The 20,427-nt window shown below is 31.8% G+C and overlaps 3 protein-coding genes and 1 non-coding gene across 5 annotated transcripts; 2 read left to right on the top strand and 2 right to left on the bottom strand.

Moving 5' to 3' along the window:
* Window positions 1-2,719: 2,719 nt before the first annotated feature.
* Window positions 2,720-4,700, bottom strand: LOC137831906 (aspartyl protease family protein 2). Its single transcript, XM_068639807.1, has one exon. It carries the CDS (start codon window positions 4,591-4,593, stop codon window positions 2,989-2,991), a length of 1,605 nt encoding a protein of 534 aa, XP_068495908.1. The 5' UTR covers window positions 4,594-4,700; the 3' UTR covers window positions 2,720-2,988.
* Window positions 4,701-7,360: 2,660 nt separating this feature from the next.
* TRNAQ-CUG (transfer RNA glutamine (anticodon CUG)) lies at window positions 7,361-7,432 on the top strand. The gene has a single exon. It is a non-coding gene; the product is annotated as a tRNA-Gln (tRNA).
* LOC137831907 (uncharacterized) lies at window positions 7,386-10,561 on the top strand. Its single transcript, XM_068639808.1, has 4 exons — window positions 7,386-7,851; window positions 8,014-8,119; window positions 8,940-9,030; window positions 9,402-10,561. Exons 1-4 carry the CDS (start codon window positions 7,552-7,554, stop codon window positions 10,387-10,389), a joined length of 1,485 nt encoding a protein of 494 aa, XP_068495909.1. The 5' UTR covers window positions 7,386-7,551; the 3' UTR covers window positions 10,390-10,561.
* A 747-nt stretch (window positions 10,562-11,308) lies between these two features.
* On the bottom strand, window positions 11,309-15,702 carry LOC137831908 (protein DEFECTIVE IN MERISTEM SILENCING 3-like). 2 transcript variants are annotated; one of them, XM_068639810.1, is made up of 6 exons: window positions 15,463-15,702; window positions 14,475-14,589; window positions 14,053-14,281; window positions 13,620-13,811; window positions 12,948-13,268; window positions 11,309-11,749 (listed from the first exon to the last, which is right to left on the bottom strand). In XM_068639810.1, the coding sequence occupies exons 1-6, from the start codon at window positions 15,481-15,483 to the stop codon at window positions 11,578-11,580; spliced, it is 1,050 nt and encodes a 349-aa protein (XP_068495911.1). In that variant the 5' UTR covers window positions 15,484-15,702; the 3' UTR covers window positions 11,309-11,577. The 2 variants fall into 2 exon arrangements, with proteins under 2 accessions (XP_068495911.1, XP_068495910.1); XM_068639809.1 differs by having other exon boundaries at window positions 14,475-14,592; window positions 15,463-15,610.
* Between the last annotated feature and the right edge of the window lie 4,725 nt (window positions 15,703-20,427).

The raw sequence follows: 20,427 nt of genomic DNA on the forward strand, positions 1-20,427 counted from the left end.
GAAACAAACGGAACCATAATGTCATGTGACATGGTTAAGGAAAGTTTAATTTAATTTTAGCTTGATTAAATATATTATATAAGATATAGATAAGGATATTTAATTTAATTTCAGTTTGGTTATTTTATATATCACTTTTGATGAGATTATATATGTATACAAGAAATTATATTAAACATGGAATATCAAAGTTTTAGATAGGATGATAATGAAAGAGTCTATCAAATATATTGTAGTGTGTTATATTATGCGATTATGTTGTATTTTTTGTCTATGTTTTTCGAGCAATATACAACATAGGATAAAGTCAAAATTGTATAAACAAGAGTTATAGAAATATGGTCTGTCTCTTTAAAATAGTTCTATAAACATTTATACGTATAAATACATTTAATAATATAAACACTTTTTCTTTTATGTAAAAGGTTTTAAGTGCCTTTTACCTGATTTTATGCCATAAAATACTATTTCTTTACTGATTTAAAAAAAACATCTTTATTAAAAACTGATTATAGTTTTTTTCATTATTTCTGCACTTGATGCAATTTTATTTTCAAATGTAAAATGTTTGTTATTTAAGTATTTAGAAAATCGATTTTTAAATATGTATGTATCAAAAACTTTATTAAAAACGATTAGTCTCAACTAGATAAATATTAACGTACTTTAGTTGTCTAAACTAGAGATATCTTCAATTCAAAAGGAAACACAGAATCTCTAACTGTATAAGAAATTATTATTAAAATATATTTTATAAAACATTTATATTAAATCTAATCTTAAAAATAATATAAGATGGTAAAACTCATTAAATAAAATGATTTTTTTTAACACAAATCCTATTAATCTAAATCCAGTGTGTAAACTCAATTAAAATTCAATCGAATAAGATTAGACTCTTCCTAGGATACGTATCAAATCATGAGATTTTGCATGAAAATTACACAATTCACCTCGTTTATTATTAATATATAAAAAAAATGTTGCACGTTTGAACAACAATTTATGTGACGTTAGCACAAATTTACAATAAAAAAAAGTGTACATGCCAAGACACCATTTAACCAAACGCATAATAAAAAGAAATTATTTATATCCATAGTAAATAAAGTGAACATCATAGATTTACAATAAAAAAAATTGTGATGAACACATACTTCAAAATGTAATCAACACGAAAAATCAGGACTTATTCATTATAAATTTCAGACGCTTAATAAAAAGGAATTACTTCTATCCATAAAGTGAAGTGCAACATTATCATGAGAATAACTAGCACAAACTAATATTATATTTCTAAAGTACAACTTACTCCAAGGGGAACAGAGATTTTAGGATTATAAAATAAGTTAAAACAAAGCATTTACTCCACGTATTCCCGTATTGTAGGATTGAAAAATTAAATTAAATTCCATTACTTTTCAAAATGATTAAATTCTAATGTGTTTTTTTATTTAACTTGAGGTGTCTCCAAAATCTGAGAGAAATATTGTCCTGGAAAAAGGAAAGTTTTTAGTGAGAAAGTATATCTAAAGTGATAGACATGGTAGTGGAGGCAGTGTTAGGTTGGTTGAGGTTGCACACCATCATTGTGATTTTCAAAGGAAAGTGGTGTGTGTTAGTGCCATCTCCACTTTATAGTCCCTCTTTAACAGCTAGACTCCATCCATTCATCCATAAATTTGGAAGAAAAGCAATTGCTTTTCTCTTTCCAAAGTTACAGTAACATTTGACAACATTGTACCTCTTCATTTTGATGCATCAGCTGGTTGATGCTAGCGGTGCATATTGTTGACCTACCATGTTGTTGTCGCACCCGAGACAACAATTGCAACACCATGTGCTTCTTCCACCATTATTCAATTATCTCACGCTGAATGGGGACTAAACATCACCCTTATTCACCTGTTTTCATAAGACACACAACATATTCCACGTGTTAGCTTGAAAAAAAAATATACTCCGTTAGCTTCTACACCACCTGAGGAAAACATTCCAAATTACATTCATTTTTCAAAATACTAAATTTTCTCAAGAAATATCAAATATTTTTTCTGTATAAACTTTGATTTTTTGAACCATGTTACATTATTTTATTACTTAAATTTGTAGATTTAATTTAATGAATGGTTTTAATTAATAAAAGAGTTTAGCTATTATGTATCATTGTCATAGAAACATAAAAATAGACAGATATATATATATATATATATATATCACTGTTAATGTAATTATAAAATAAATAAATTTATCATAAATTTAATGAAATAATAATGTAAAACTAACATATTATTTATTACATAACTTGTTTTCTCTTAATAAAATAAAAAATATAATAATAAATCTTCCTAATGACAAACATGTCATGATCGTACGGAACCCCAACATAAGAAAATGACAGTTCTTCCGTACGTGTGTCTTTCCACAATTTATTTCTTTTGATTTATCTGGGAGATTCTATATCGATGAATTCTGTGAATTTAGTCTAGTGTATCAATAATTGAGATGATAATTTTATGGATAGAATAAAAGAGATGAGTTTTGAATTAAAGAATAATCGTAAAAAGGTTGAATGAATCGAAGTTAGATGCGCAACAGGCGCTTCATCTATGATGCAAACAGAAAAAAGTGAAATGTGAAAATATCTAATGGCATTTGCATTGGTAGTGGTAGGTAGAGTTTTGAGTTTTGAGGAGAAGAAAAGACAAGATTATCCCGATTGTGCGAAATTGAAGTAGTTGGTGTATTTAATTGGAAATGAAAAACACAACAAGGGTCAAGTAGCTAAGGGTAGAAAGAAACCAGAATAGAAACATTCTCATTTTGTTCCATCTTAGTTCCTCTTTCAGATCTAGATTCAGATCTTGCCTTCATTCTCTAATCTAACCTTTTTATAAAACTTAAATAAATTATAAAAAACGATGCTAGCAATAATTCATATTAATAATTAGAAAACACGGGAAATGAGTTGTTCCCAGTTCCCACCACTCAAACGCAACCTCTCGGAGCAAACCCGACCCGCGAACCCCCCAGGTCGTATGAGACCCGGAATCCTTGTTGCTGGATGTTACCAATTATGGACAAACCGCTCATGGTTCCCGCAAAAGCGAAGCAGAAACTCCCGCTATTATCCACCGGAATCAAGTAATTCGACGCTGGAAGTGACACGTCGGCACCGCGGAAGTGCAGCACCACCGTCGGCACTTTTACCTCAGTGAGCCCAGACAGATCGAAACACGTGTCAAAGAGCGAGAACTCCGACGCTCTCTTCAGGCGCGAGGCTCCCACACGGAACGCGTCTCGGAGGGCAATGTAGGCGGGTCGGGTCAAGCGGGTGACGGACGTGCCCGAGTCGATGATGACTCCGCCGTTACCGGCGGAGTCTAGGCGGAATAGCGAGGCGGAGAGGCCACGCACCGGCGTGCCCCCGACACTGATCCCGAGGAGCTCCACGTAGTAGAAAGTATCGAGCTTAGGGTTTTGAAGGAGAGGAGTAAATCGCGCGGTTCGGGAAACAGCAGAATCTCCGAAGACAACGGAGGATGGTTTGGCCGAGGCTGAACGGTCCACGAGGCAGTAAGAGAACTTCTGGTTGAACCGGCGTCCGGTCTGGACAGGAAACGATAACCTGCCCCGGCCCAGGCCCAATAAACCAGCAGCGCCTATGAAGAGTCCTTCGTTGTCGTGGCCACAGCCAAGTGCGACGCGCGTGACTCTTGTCCTCCGAAACGTCAGTGTTTCGGTGGAGAAGTCGCCGAATGTAAAGGAACCGTCGCCGTAGGAAACCTGGTACTGGCAAACCTTGTTCTTGTTGCAGCCTGGAGAGTCTAACCTGCGGCAGAGAGGGGCTCCACAGGGGATTCCGGCGTAAGTGCGGGATTTGGTGGGGTCGAAAACGGGGTCGGTTTGGGTGTAGCATTTGCGGCAGGGGGCGCATTGGAGCCAAACTACGTCGCTTCCGGTGTCCAAAACCATGTAGACGTACTTAGCGGGAGTACCCACGCCTATGCGCGTGAAGTACTCGCCGCTTCCTTGTGCTAGGCCCGATATGATGGAGCTGCTGAAACCGGAGCCGGATCTGCGCGCGTGGCTGCTGTTGAGGGCTGCGAGCGTGAGTAGGGATTGGACTCTTTTGCCGTCGCGTTGGAGTCTGAGGTGGAAGAGCTGCTCCGGGGTTTTGTTGGAGGAGAGTGCATCTATGTGATGGAGGTTAAGGGAGAGAGCTTCTTCCGGGTCGGGTTCTGCAAGGGCTTCGGCTTGGGGCCATGAGAGGGTGGGTGAGTGGGGGAGGGAGTGGAGAGACAAGGTTAAGGTTTGGGTTTGGAGTTGGAATGGGAGGGAGGTGGTGGTGGCGGCGGCGGCAGAGAGGGTGAGGGCGAGAGACAGGAAGAGAAGGCCATTTGTGGTTTTTTTCTTCACTTCCATGGTTGCAGTTTGCGGGGGTGAGAGAGTGCAGAGATTGTGGAAGAGAGAATAAATAAATGATGATGAGGCGGTCGCTGCTGTGACCATGGTTGTTACTGTTAGAAACTGTAAATAGTGACAACAGTTAATTATGAGGACGGTTGAGTTGGGTAGGGTAGGGTAGGGCATCACACCATCTTTACCATCTCTTTGCAAATCTATTTGTGTTTTACTACTGCACTGCACAAGTATCTTCACACTCGTTTATTAATGTTACTATAACAATTTACATGTTTTACTTACCACTTTCTATTACTTAGTTACCACCAAATATCACAACCTTGAGTTGGATTAAATTGTGTTAATTACAGGGAAAATTCAAATTGTGAATAGATCCCAGTACCAATTTAAATAATGAAATGCCTAAATAGATGCTTTCATTGTTACATTTTTTGGAAGATAAAAAAAGCTTTCTTTCTTTTATCTAGTAAATTATTTAGAGGCATGGGTTGTAAATAACATAACGCATTGAATTTAGTAATGAAAATCATTCAGGTCAAAACAATTAAAAAATTTGTGTAACAACACTAATTTTCTTTCAGTAATATACAAATGGTAAAAGTGTGTATTTCTTTGTTAATTACTAGTTTTGGGTCTTAATTTGTTTTAAAAAGTTAATAAATTCTTTTATAAAAATAGTTAAATTCGAGCAAGACATTAAAAATATCGACCAATTTTTTTATAAAACATAGTTAAATTCGACCAAGGCATAAAAGAAAATAAGCAAGACATAAAAGAAAAGAAGGTTGGAGCAACATTATGTGAAAGAAGTCATTCTTAGACTACATGTAGTTTCTTGGTCCAACATTTTTTATATCAGAAAATGTTAAAGGATTAAAAATCTATAAATAACACTCATCATAATTGATTTGTTTAAATGTTTGTTATTTTGCAGCAAAAAGTATAATAGCAAACTTCCTTAAAAATTAAATAATTGCGTTGATGTTTATTTTACAATATTTATTTATTAATTAATAATTTACATTTAATAATTAAACTTAACAATGCAAATCAAAATTTAGTTATAAGATTGGTTTATCAATTAAATAAAATAAGACTTTTAATTGAAATGGATGCTGCAACTAATATACCCTTGTAAAAAATACTTACAACTTCTTCTTAATAATATTTGAAATTTAAATATTATCTTAAAACATGAATTTGTCAAATTTATCTTTAATAGAAGTGAAATTTTTAACACAGGTTAAAGTTGTCAATTCATGTATATGATTAGATATGTTCAACACAAACTTGTGTTAGCATAAATTTCAATGATTTAATAAGTTGACTTTAAACATAACTTAATATTACCGAATCAGTATGTAAGGTGAAGTTTGCACTACTTATATAAATCAACATTATCTCTAATCGATATAAAATTTCGAATGCATTAACAATTATAATTTGATAGTTAAACAATAAACTCGACGATAACATAAAAAAAGAATCATGTTAATGTTGACCAATTGATTTGTATTAGTGATTAAATGTCATAAATATCCCTAAACATCATAAATTAATAGTCACTTTCTTATTTTTTTTATGTAAAGATAGACACATAAGCCAAACTCTGCATGCATGTCATCCTTCCTTAGATTTCATGTTTGTCCTAGTAGTCTAAAGGATGACATTAGCCTGGTCTTGTAGAAACTTATAGAAATACATTGATATATTATTTATGAACAATCAAGTGGGGATATTTTTCATCCATTCCTATTTACTCTTTCATTTAATATTTTTATCCAACTCTTTCTAAAACCTGATTTTGAATTTGATCTGAACATTTGAGAACATGGGTCATCCATGATTCATCCACCTACCATCAAACTAAAACTTACAAAAAGTTATATCTCAGTATGTTCTCCATTATCATCTTCCTACTAAAATTATTGTTTTCATGTTTCCCGATTCTCGTGACTTGTTCTCCGTCTTTGCCTTTTCACCAATAGTATGACGCATCTTGTGCATATCTAACCATTCTTACATCTTTTTCATAAAATAAATGATATTTTTTTTATCAAATTCATTATTTTAAAAATTAAATTATGTATTTTTCATTAAAAATAAAAAATTATTATGAAAAAAAATAAATTTATAAAAAATAATATATGTGCATAGAAGAGATTTTGATACCACCGGCACTATACTATTTTTTTTTTCAATCTCTTTAATGAATTACACTTTGTTCAAAGTTTTTTTCATATGAACTTTAATAAATATTTTTTTTATTAAAATATAAAGACAAATTTAATTAATCTAAAAAGTAATCTAACTTACAAATTACTACTATAAAATATTATAGATAGATATTTTGAAAATTCATTGAAACATAGACTAATATTAAAATTTTATTTTTTAAATTTATATATTGACTTTACTTTTGAACAATATACTATACATTGATATAAATAAGTATCTTTACATATATATATATATATATATATATGTATATATATATATTATTTATTAGTAAAACACATGCATTTTTTGTATGGTTTAAAATATTGTAAAAATAGTATTTAAAATATTAAAATATAGTTTTATAAAAAAATATTAAAAAATATATGTAATGATTATTTTCAGTTAAAAAAATTTAAAGAAAGAAAATTTATTTATTTATTCTATTAAATTAGTTTTTAAAAAAGATAGATTATTTAATTAAAAAAATAAAAAGAGGTATTATTTTATATAATAATACAAATTATCTTAAATTGATTATTTTCACTAGTTATAATATTAAACTCATGACTAAAACTATGCAACATGATACATGTAACTTGTCTATCTACAAATAGACAAGTAATAGTGTAAACTTTATTTATTATACTGTGTGCAATGTATCAGGGGAAGATAATGAAATAGAGTATATAGAATGTTACATATTTCTTGAATATAAGGTTCTATGGTCTAGTGGTTAGGACATTGGACTCTGAATCCAGTAACCCGAGTTCAAATCTCGGTAGAACCTTAAATTTTGTTATAATATCCTTTTTTTCTGTTTTTTTAATATTCAGTCTCTCCCACAGTATATATGGGGGCTGAATCACATATTGGGTGACATTTGATCTTTTAATTTGTTTTAAGTTTATGAGTATGGAATCAGAAACCCAAAGAAAAATTGAGGAAACAGTGTTGGACATACTCAACAAATCCAACATGGAAGAAGCCACTGAGTTCACCATTCGACTCACTGCCTCGGACCGACTCGGAATCGACCTCTCTGACCCCACCAGTAAACACTTTGTCAGAAGCATCGTTGAGTCCTATCTTCTCTCCGTTATGGCCAATGGAAAGGCGGAGGAGAAGAAGGACAATGTCGTTGAGGCCAACGAAGATTTGGAGGTGATGAAACTTAGGAGGGAAGATCCTGAAAGCGTTATTTGTCATGTAAGTTCTGCTTCTTCCATATTTCATAAAAGCCCTAGATTATTTCTGTTAGGTTCCTCTGCACCCTATGGACTGGGTAATTGATGGAGGGAACAAGTCAAGTTTACAAACTTGTTGATGAGTGTTTAATTTATGTTTTTAAATTTTGTTTGATTGGTCTAGCTGTCAGACAGGAGGAACGTGGCTGTGAAAACATTCAAAGGGGTATCACTGGTCTCAATTAGGGAGTTTTATATGAAAGATGGAAAACTAGTTCCTGGTTCTAAAGGTGATTACATAATCTATTGTTTGGTCTTGTGAATTTGCTGTTTTCTGTTGTACACTGTAAATGTTGCTGGAATTTTAAATTATGTGTTTGTAAGTTGGCCATGATCAGTAGTTTATGACAAGTTAATTTCATTCTTTATAGTCTAAAAATCTCTGCTTTTTGTATCTTTCTAGCTTAGGGTAAGATATTAGTGGGACTATTGTTGAGAAGAATGACAAAATCAATTATAGTCAGTGTGGGAGCCATGTCCTTTTGTTTTGTAAAACAGGAAAGATATGAACAACGGTACACTATCTTTTCCCAATTAATCGATTAATTTCATTCATAGTCAATTATGATTAGTGCACACAGATACCAATAACACTACATCTCTCTTAGGTGAAATTGACTAAAGAAAGCCACTAGGACTAAATAACACTACATCTCTCTTAGGTGAAATTGACTAAAGAAAGCCACTAGGACTAAATGAGGAGAGTAAATCACTTGTTCTTGAAAAATTGGTGGAGTCTGAGAATCACATTAGAAGAAATAATATTAAAGAATCTCATGGTCAATAATAACCTTGAGATTTAAGCTTTTAATCAAATCTGATGATATCACTTTTCATGTAACTAAGTCATCTAATGAGATATTATTATCATCCTTGTCATTGTATTTGTGTTTTGCCAGCTGCTACATGCATAAATTAGAGGATTTGAGTTGAGGTCTGATTTAGATTTTGAGGATAATTACTTGAGTTTATGTGACTCTGTTTTGCTGAGAACTTGGTTAATCTGAATTTTGAAACTAAACATGTCCCTTTTCCTGAATTTTATTTTAGGTATAAGTTTACCTTCTGAACAATGGTCAATCTTCAAGAAGAGTGTTCCTGCCATAGAAGAAGCTATCATAAAGATGGAAGGAAGGATAAGGTGGGTATGCAATGCTGACATGTGAGCTATGTGATAACATAAAAGGTCATGGCTTCCAATGATATTGATATTGAATATTGAAATGTTATGTTGTGGAAATTGCTGAGTGCATATGTGCAGAATGCTTTTTTTTGTTTTTATTCTCTTGGTATATTACCAAATATGAATTTATGATATTCTTTCTTGTAAGTTTAGTTGGAGAAATTTCTGCATTTTTCTGAATACCTACTGCTTACTTTGCTGGAAGGAAAACATGTTTCTTGGTGTTTAATCATGCAGATAAATGCATGGTAAAAATTGTTTTTTAACAGTAGTGAAAACATTTATTTGTGGGCTAGTCTAACCTAGAATATGCAATCAACACAATGTAGATCGGAGCTTAATGGTAAACAAAATGGAGATGGGTCAAATTCAGTCCCTCTTGAGCCTGTTGTCCCCGTTCCTCCACTTGAGCCTGTTGTCCCTGTTCCTCCACTTGAGCCTATTGTCCCTATTGAAGTTGTCCGTTTTGATGGGAAGAATTTCCAATTCTGGGCTCAGCAGATGACATTATTATTGAAACAATTAAAGATTGAATATGTGCTAATTGAACCATGCCCGAATGCTGCATTAGGGGAAGGTGCAAAGGCTGAAGACCTTGTCACAGCCAAGGCTGCAGAAAGGAGATGGTTGAATGATGATTTAGTGTGTTCTCGTAATATCTTGAGCCATTTATCTGATCCTCTTTTCAACCAGTATGCGGACAGAAAAATGAGCAGCAAGGAGTTGTGGGAAGAGCTAAATCTGGTTTATCTCTCTGAGGAATTTGGAACCAAGAGATCTATAGTGAAAAAGTACATTGAATTTCAGATAGTTGATGAAAAAACAGTGAGCGAGCAAGTCCGAGACCTAAATGGCATTGCAGATTCTATTGCTGCTTCTGGAATATTCATGGATGATAACTTTCATGTCAATGTCATCATTTCAAAGCTTCCACCATCGTGGAAGAACTTCTGCATGAAGTTATTGCGTGAGGAATATCTACCTTTCTGGAAGTTAATGGAATGTATACAGGTAGAGGAAGAATTTCGGTGTGGAGTACGACGAGTGGGTGAACATTCTAACAGTGTGGGATTTCACCAGGACAATAGAGGTGGTGGACAGAGGAGGGTTGACTATAAGCCTCTAGGAATGTGCAGGAATAGGCCAGAAATCAATGCCAGGAGTATACCCTGTAATGTATGTGGCAAGAGGGGACATCTTTCTAAAAATTGCTGGAGAAGAAGTGACAAGCAAACTAATGAGAGGAAAGCAGAAGAGGATGTGAACACACCTACTACAGAAATTGGTATTGTGGCTGCTACCCCTCCCCCTACCTAGTAAGTTTGTACAAAAACATGCTTTGTATTTTGAACCAGGACACAGAAATCTACATTTTTAGGCCAGACAAGTGAGTTTGACATTTATGTAACTCGTAGATAGTGTCTTTGAATTACAGGAATTGGTACAGCCTCTCTTTATTTATTTTTATATAGCTACTTCATTTAGTGAAGATGCCCTTGATGAATTTAATTTGCTCAAACTACTGACTAATTGATTTAGAGTCCGAGGATAGGACTCTACCAATTTTGAATTACGTACCCATTGTAGACTGTGCATAATAGTGTGTGGTTGTGAAATTGCTTTGGGAAAAAATATCAAATGACTGGATATGAAATTTGTCAATTATTTATTGTCTTCTAGAAATAGTTCTTTTGTCAACTAAATAAAATTGTCTTTCCTCAATTTACTTTCAGAATAAAACTAATCTTACATAAACTTTTTTTTATCAAAAGAAGTCGATTGCAATTAATTAAATCAAAATTAGAAATCGATTTTACTGAAATTAATTTTATCAAAAAATCTAAAATAGACTACTGATGTACATCTTGTCAACACTAGCTTAATTTGTAGCAGTGTCTCAACTGAGCTGCACTAAAGAGTAAAATTTCTGGAACGATTATATGAATACTAGACTTGATTGAAGATAGATAATTTAAGTGAAACATAGATTGTGGGTAGAGGTGATGTAGATGAATTTTTTTTCCTGACCATCTTGTGTGACATTTTGCTGTGCACCAACAAGTCTAATGACTACCTTAAAAGAGTCTCATTGTTGGTAGTCCACAGGAGCAATTGAAAGAAAGTCCCACATGTTACATCATATTAATCAGTGAACTACTTGAAATTGGAAGATAAGACTTATAAACATAAGAATTCGGTTGTGCTCATTTAACACATTTCATTTTCAAGAAAGTAGTAGTGCTCAGCAAGTTGAATCATTCAATATAAAAACTAAACTATCCAAGGTTTCTCCTGACTGCAATTAAGAATCTGATGTAAGCAAACATAGCTACTTGTTTAGGTTACATAAAGAAGTTCACTGTGTTGTGTCTATTTATGAACACCTATCTACTTTCTTTTTGGCATATTCCTAGTGAACTAAGGTCCACAACTAGTAGCTGATACACAATTAAATGTGATTTGTTAGTTGTTAACATGTCTTGCAAAGTAACTTTTCAGGTTTGCCTAGTGAAGATTTCCTTTTCTATAATCCAATAACTGCTGCTCCCTGTGTTTATCCGCACTAAGTTTAGAGGTTTCCCAATTCAGCTTCCTCACTGTCTCTTCAGTTTCAATGTAGTTTGACGGTACATCAGATCCTCCAGAAATTAAAGGAAATTTCACTTCTACATCTTTCCTGCAGCAGGAGAGTGTTGTGAGAAATTTCATTCATAATAAGACAAAAAATATATATTAAGGGTGAGCCCTCCAATTACAGAAGAATATTTAGATGAAAGCAAGAGAAAGAAAAGAAGGCTTTTAATCAAGGAAAGAAATAAATGATTGTCAAATGAGGAGAAAAAGGAAGTCTTAACAAAGTAGTTCTATCTGCCAACCATTATTGGAAATTATTCAACTGCTCATCTTCATCTTTTCTCTTATAAGCTAACTTCTAATTTTTAATATTTGTTCCTATTTTTTCCTTTAAATATTTATTAAATCTCTTTTTTTACACTTTCCTATATAAGACATGATTTTATTATTTTTAATTTCTATCACACGGTAAAAATTTATTATTTTGAATCATTTACTAAATAAAATACTGACCATGATGGACAATGAGTTTATTATTATCACTTGCATACTCTTTATATTACATAATTTATTTCAACCATTATATCAGTTACAATATTTTTCTACTATTTCAGGATTATAGTTCAATCCATTATGTTGATAGATGATATAGTTGTTTGATTTTTAAATATCTTTCGAATTACATTATGCATTTTAACTCTATTTTTTTACTTTATTTTAAATATCTAATTTCTATCTAAAAAATACATTATTTTTACTTTATTTAAATTTGAATAGAAAATATTGCAAGATATGGTATAAATTTAATAATAAATACACAATATGAAAAATATTGACAATTGAAAGCAGTACATATATAATTAAAATAATCTATCTATAAATTAAAGATGATAATAATTTAAAGTTAATTAGAAATTAAAACTAGAACTACCTCAAATATATTTTATCAATAAAAATAAAAATTAATTTATATCAAATATCATACTAACGTGTCTATTATGTATAATTTACTTTTATTAGCAGCTTTAACCGATAGTTTCATCAAATACTCATATTTTAGTAAACTAACTTAAAAAAATTCAACTACCAGCTAGATTTGTCAAATATGGTTCATATCCTAGGAAAAAATAATTTTTCATCATGTAGAGCATATGTCATTATCTCTCTCATTGGGAGATACAAATCAAATGGATGAAGTATCAACTAAATAAAATTCTCCTATTGAAACGAACAAAATTGAACTATAAAAATCATCTAAATCAAAGATATATTAAGGAGTGGAAGTTTAATTTGAAACTGACCTACAACCAAGAGCAAACATACCACCTCTTTGAATCATCCCACCATCCAATGACAAAGCTCCATCATAAATGCATGGGAGAGCAAGCAGCATTTCGTTCCGGGTTTTATATATTTGCAGGCGAGAAAAAAGTCCATAAAACAGTGTCTCTCTAAGACCATGCCCAATGTCAGTAAGAAAAGATAAATGTTTTGAATCCAAATGGATCATGTTCACTGCATAATCCAGAAACCCAGGTGGGCACTCCCCATTAGGTAATCTTGGCTTTGGAAGAGCCAACTTCTTTTGTGGATCATCTGCTACCAAACCTCCAACAAAGGGTCTGCAATAACAACAGAAGGTTCACCTTCCTTCTAAATTATGCATGGTAGAGTTTTTTTTTTTTTAAACAGGAAATGCGACTTGTTAATATGTCAGATTTTATTAGCAGAGGGACTTGAACCCACAATATATTCTTCCTTCCCTTCAACCTTACCACCAAAATATGCATGTAAGAGTTGGATACTACATGTGAGTTTTTCACATCTTATAAAGAGAATAATAGACACAAATTCCCAGCACATGGTGCACAAATTTAACCATAAATAGGATCTTTGTGTCTATCTCTCTTTATATGAACCTATGCTGCTAAAAAATGTTACAGGAGGAAAATTCACATATTTGTCAAACTTGCCTTAAATCTTCAAGAGATATGACAGCAAACCGGCCATTAATTCTCTTTCCAATTGAAGACCCTATGCCATGCAATCCAGCATTACAGTTTATCAAGCCTTCAGTATCATACTTCTCCAGTGCATTAATGCCTTCATAGGAACTGCAGACAATTGCAAGCATCCTCTCCAAGCCCAAAAACTCAGAAAGGATCCTGTATTTGGACAAAATTGAAAGTTCTTTTGGTTAAATAATAGCAATAGAAGCTTCTTTCTCAAGTTCTAAGATTCATACCCAGAGTAATGGTGTGCTTGGAAATTTCAAATTAGCACATGAAGAACAACGAGACTTGTGTTTTAAAATCGGGGAATTAAATGAGACCACAAGAGATATTGTCTGTTGTAGACAGATGGGTGTTAAAAAATTGAAAATAAAATAAAATAAATTATATTAACCTGCTAAGATTATCGCTCTCAACTTTGCCAAGGGTTGCAACAACTCCCACAACATCCTTTGTTAATGTCAAATTCGATGTCTGAGCATTACCTTTTAGCCAACTAAATACACCAGCAGCAGTGTTTTCTTTCTTCATTATCTGTTCCATTGTTTCCTCTTCAGTATGAAAGGCACCATTTCCACTATCTGAAGTAATTACATTGTTTGAATGGTACTTTGCAAGACTCACTACAAATTTCATTAGCCAAAAAAGTTGGAGTGAGTTAAATAAGAAAAGCTTGATTAAAGTGGCTCACTCAACTAATGAGTGATGCGGTATTAAATTGAACAGTTAATCTAAAATTCTATTTTCTCCCCTCATATCCCAACTTTACCTTGATAAACAAGTAAAAATAAAAACCAGATTGATTTCTAGACATACCTTGCAAGTCAAATATTGATTCAGCTAACTGATTTGATTGAGAATTAAGGAACTTAAGATTATCTTCGTGCTGTTTGATAATCTTAGATCTCTCACTGATATCATCACGGAGACTCTGCTGAAACAATAAAAGAACATGATGTGGAAAAAAATAACTTGATAAAAAAAGTAAAGCACTAATAACATAAGTGACCAACAACACTTGGTTCAACCACTTTCAGATTCTCAAAAAATCTCTTATGTTCATTCATGGGTTCTTCATGGGACTATTAGTACTCAATCAATAACAAAATGCAGGTCCTGCAATCAATGGGTTTTGGCTGTAAAAAAGTCATTCATCAAAAACATGGTATAAAGACCCTTGCATACCTTAACTGGAATCAAGAATGGTGGTTTTCTTCAATCAATTTATCATGGATCAATAGAAGAACCATGTCCCCCCAAATCAAATCATGGTTTGTATCACCCACAAAGGTTATAAAAAGCATTACACCATATAACAGTACCTTTTAGAGTTTTCACAACCATAGTTGCAGCCAATTAACCTCAAGATTTTTAAGAGTTTTTCACAACTATAATTGTGGATGAAGAACCCACAACCTCAAGGTTTTTTGGAGTTTATGCGCTGTAATTGCAGTCAGTTAAGTAGCATCTATTCAAACAAAACTCTTTTATAATTCAATAGATCGGGAAGAACTGGTAACCACCATTTTAACACACAAATTGGGATTTTAAAACTGGAATCTGGACCTGTGATTTTAAAATTGACAGGTAGAAATGGAGTGAACTCCAAAATCTGCTGGACCTGAACAGTAAATACTGAATTTGTTGCCCATCCTTTAATTGGCAAAAAATTAACCTTCTTAGGAAGTAAACTTTCCCATGGGCTTCATCCATGTTAAGATTTAGTTCATGCAGATAGAATAAAAAGTAGAACATAAGATATTACATAGAACAAAAGGCAAAATGGTAGGAGAAAAAACCTCACCGTGTGGTTAAGCTGAGACATAATGAAACCTGTTATTGTGTTGTGATGACTATCTTTGTGTATCTGCTCTGCTCTGCTTTCTTTCAAGTTTGTAAAATTCCCAAACTTTGCTATTTTCAATTCTTAAATACCAACATACCAAACCAAAGCATGGCAGTCAGCAGTGGTACTTTCGTCATTTTGTTCAAATTCTCTGACATCTGAACCCTACATCTAGTGTTTTAGATACTTCACACAACACAGTTCCGAATCCAAGGTTTCATCACTCTAATCTTTTACAACTTGTTTTCCTTGTTAACATTTTCATTTATATTTTTAAATTAAATAACATTTTTTTAATTTTATTCTACTATGATAAATATTTCTAATTTTTTATTTATTTTTAAATAAATTAATATATTTCTTTCTGTCAAATTAATAATAACGGTAACACAATCACCAATAAGTAAGACGTGTCATTAATTAAAATTGGGTTGTTGAGGGATGTAACATGTAACGCAATTTAATAACATTGTTACCATACAATTCAAAAACAAAAAATAATAACGGTCAGTCAGTGTCGTAGTGTGTGGTCACTATACATCTCACAAAATGAAATTGAAAAAATAATCATAATAGGAAAAAAGTATTTAACTTATATTTAAATAATTTATTTTTACCTTTTTTTCAAAAATTAAAACCATTTATCATAATTTTTATTATTTTATAATAAAATAAAATAAATTCATCCTTGCAATATAAAATATATAACTAAATAATTTTAGGTATATATTTTGTTATAATATATTATCTTCAAACTTTAAATCAACTTTCATCAAACTTATTATTCCTAATTAGTTGGATCTCTTATATTATATTAAAAGTGAATATAACTTAGGACTTATTAATCATTAACAAATATATTTAATAAAATTACCTAAAATTTTAGGTAGAAATAAAGAGATATATACATGTTATGGTTAAAACCGGTTGAAAAACAAATTAAATTTTTAAAAATTATATAATATTAGTTGAGATTTAGAAATAATATAACAACTAACTATATCTTATAAAATATTTATCTCAGTATAAAAAAAAACAATTGTGAATGATCTAGCTACAAGTTCTAGAAATCAAAGTGATGTTTTTTTTTTAATAACCCTTATCAAATAACATTTTACCACTCACAAATATCTTTTAGTTTCAAAATAATCATTCACAATCTTTCTACACCTAAATTGAAACATAACTTCACAAAAAAATATCAAACCAATTTAAACAAGAACATAATTCTCCTATATTCATGGCTTTTGTATCTATTATCAAACTAATCCTCTAAAAACATAATAAATATTGATTAAAGACTCGCAAGTAGTCTTCTAACTCAATTAATAACATGAAATGTAACATCTTGAGTTAATCTTTCTCCATTCGAGGTGGTCATATATCTTTCAAGAAAACTCAACCAAGTTTCCAATAAAAGATGTAAAAACTCAATTCATTCTAAGCTTCTTCAAGTGCATCAAATATAAAAACATCAAGAATGTCAAGATTCTTATAATTATATTTTATACATAAATTGGGTGCTAACTTTGTTTTCTATTCATGTTTTTTTTTATTGTCAATTCAATTATCCTTTATTGAAAAAAAAGTTGTTACTATTTCAATAGCTAGTTTGGTCTTCAATCATTCCCTGGCTTAATTTTCATTTCTTAGGTCTTGAAAAGTGAGAGGTTACTAGTTTTCTTGTTAAATTTGTGTGTTTTTGAACTTTCTTTTGAGTAATATCTTCCTTGCAAATTATCTTTTCAAAGTCTATGTTATTTTGAAATTATATAATAATTATTGGATAAATATTTGTGATTTGAGTTTTTGTGATTAAGAATTAAAGAATAGAGGTACATGTGTTGTAATCTAAACTTGAAATGATGAACTAAGTGGTACAAAACATTGAACAAAATATTTTTATAATTTTTTTTTACATTTAGAATGTTAGTCAAATGATCTTTAGACCAACATTTATCCACTTCTGCGACATATAAATACCAAAAAAATACATAAAAAAGAATAAAAGTGCATCAAAAGATACATAGTTTATATTTATTTATATGTACAATTTTTATTCAATTGGATAAGCTAATTCTAATCATAAAGAATGTCATTATTTTCTTTTAAAAGTTTTTTATTGAAAATTTATCCAAATAGATTTTATAACAGGAACTGATCATGAAATATTTTATAAGGAGACTTTATAAATGTTAAATTTATGCAAATAAAAATTATAATAAAATAAACAATAATAATATATTTTCCAACATATTTTGTAAAAAAATTTATTAATAGAAAATTAGTGAAAACTATAAACTATAAATAAGATTCATAAAAATAATGCAAGGCCGAAAAATTAATGATTTTAAAAATTTATTAATAAAAATATTAAAAAATATGTTAAATAAGATATTTCTAACACTTTGGTTTATAACAATAGGGCAATTTATCACAACAAAAGCCTGGCATGGGTGCCCCAAAAAAGATAAGACATAATTGGGGAGTTTCTTTCTGCACCTCTGCGTTTTTCTTCCTGCACCCCATAATGTTATGCAACCGTCAAATTATCCTTATTATTTTCTAAAATACCCTAAAACATACTACCCACACTCTTTCTTCTTCTTCCTTATGCATACCATAGACCTACATTTCTTTGCCTTTCCTTACACACAACAACTTTATCTCATCGCATAGGAATTGTGAGGCACATTTCACTTTGTGGTGATTCGGTGGTGTCTTCGACGGCTTGGTGATGGTTTGGTGGTGTCTTCGGCGACTTGGTGATGACTCAGTAGTGTCTCTTCATCTCATCCCTATTGTTTTTGTTTTCAAAAATTGTGATTCCACAACATAGTTCTAAATACAAAAGGTCTCCATAATGCAAAATTTGAAACTCAAATTGAAAATACAAGACGAGAAAAACTCAAAAACTCGCACCACCAACGAACTAGCACTACCACCAGCCACAAAGCAACACAAATGTATCGAAAAATCCAACACTCAATGTTCATCATAATCAATTTATTTTCAGAAGGGTAAAATTGAAATTTTAAAACTTTTGGTGTGCAGCTTGAAATCTTGGAGACGCAGAAAGAAAAGGCCCAATTTGAGTCATACAAAGGTATAGTTTTACTGGGCCATAGTTCATTAGACTTGTTTGTGTTTTGTAACACTTTATAAGGTACACATCAAATTAGATTGGATAAGTAATAGAAATAGTAAGTAACTACGTGTTTGAGAATAGTATCAGCAACAACAATCAATGCATATCTATTTTCTTGATATTTAAGTTCATGTTTAATTTCTACAAAATTACCTTCCTGTTTAAAACCAAGTAAAACCCAACGTGTGTACTTGCTTTTGGATAGAAGTTGATTGTGGAACTTAACTACTTGCTTTTGTGCCTACAAAATATCTGCGTTTACGAAGGTGTTAGAGAATCTTGACAACGATATACTACCTACACAACTGACTTTTCTTTTTTAGACGAGAGATAGTAACAAAAAGAAGATGAATGATTGTGTTAGGTTGGGTGATACCTAAACAAAAAATAGAAATAATGAAAAATGAGAAACACATGTGAGTATGTTCCTTGATTAACTCGTTATATAATATAATGGGTATCATCATAGCAGTGAGGATAATTTGAACTCCAATTATTTTGATTATCAAGAGTAGTGGTAGACATGCATTTCACCATAAAATTTGTGGCAACTGCAGAACCAAATTAAAATGGATGGGACAGCGTAACGTGTGGTTTTGTGGAGGACCTTATCTGGTCAATCACACCCACTTTCCTTCCTCATATGGAATCAAGCAGTTTTTTCTTATAGTTGGTCTTTTTGTTTTTGGATGGACGTGGATATTTATGCAGAAAAAGGAGACATATATTGATATGCGGGTAGAGCAGTGACCACCACCACACATGCCATGTTTTGTATTTGAGATTTTATTACACAAAACCAACCCCACATCCCATCCCCAGAATTAATCCTTCACCACCCCAAAGAGAAAGGACAAGGATACTTTAACATTGGAGATTAGGATCTTCATCCCAAGTGGAATAAAGGGTATGCAAGCAGGTGCCACTTGAGTTATGGGCAACGCCCCTTAAAGACCCCAAACAACCAAGTTCAGTTAAGAGCAGTGTCTTTTGGATCCTTATTCTCCTCATATTTTCACTTATTTCATTTTCATCACAACAACAACAAAACAGTAATAACATGCACGTTTCAGCTACCCATGTCCTTGTCCCTGGGACCGATTACATTTTATAGGCAAAGTTTTGATAATAATAATCATATACAATCCACTCTTCAACTTGGACACTGTTACTCGTCATAAATAATTGTTAAAGTTTGTCTTCTACTTCTTGTTTTATATTAATGAGTGCAGTAATTTATGTCCTGTACAAGTATTAAATTTACAACTTATAACTTTTTTTTTTATTACTCTAACCTTTTTGGTAATTATAACTTTCGGACTGTGGAAAAGTGTTCAAATCCATGGCTAAGAAAACTTCTGAACTCAAAAAATAATTATAGAAGGTTTTCATTTACTTTACTAAATCAGTCTCTTAGAATTAATAACAATTATTTATTAAACACAACTATAAATATGTGTTATGTGAATTAAGTAATGCTTAATAGAAAACTATTAATTAATGATACCAAAAAGGAATTTTATTAAATAGATTGCTCGTGCCAAGACTATTACAGATGTTTTAATGTACTTGGGGTGCTTTCATATGTTCTGTCTTGTGACTTTGTCGAACAAAAGAACATGTTTAGTTTGGCTAAATGAAATGAAATAGGTATTATATTGCTATGTTTATTTAATTAGGTTTGTTTTTAGTCCTATAAATTTAAAGGAAATAGTTTGCTTCTATATTACAAATTCAGACACGCATAACTTAAAAAGTGAGACCCTTTACTTTCT

Source organism: Phaseolus vulgaris, chromosome 6 (genome assembly GCF_000499845.2).
Source record: "Phaseolus vulgaris cultivar G19833 chromosome 6, P. vulgaris v2.0, whole genome shotgun sequence".
Classification (NCBI taxonomy): Eukaryota; Viridiplantae; Streptophyta; class Magnoliopsida; order Fabales; family Fabaceae; genus Phaseolus; species Phaseolus vulgaris.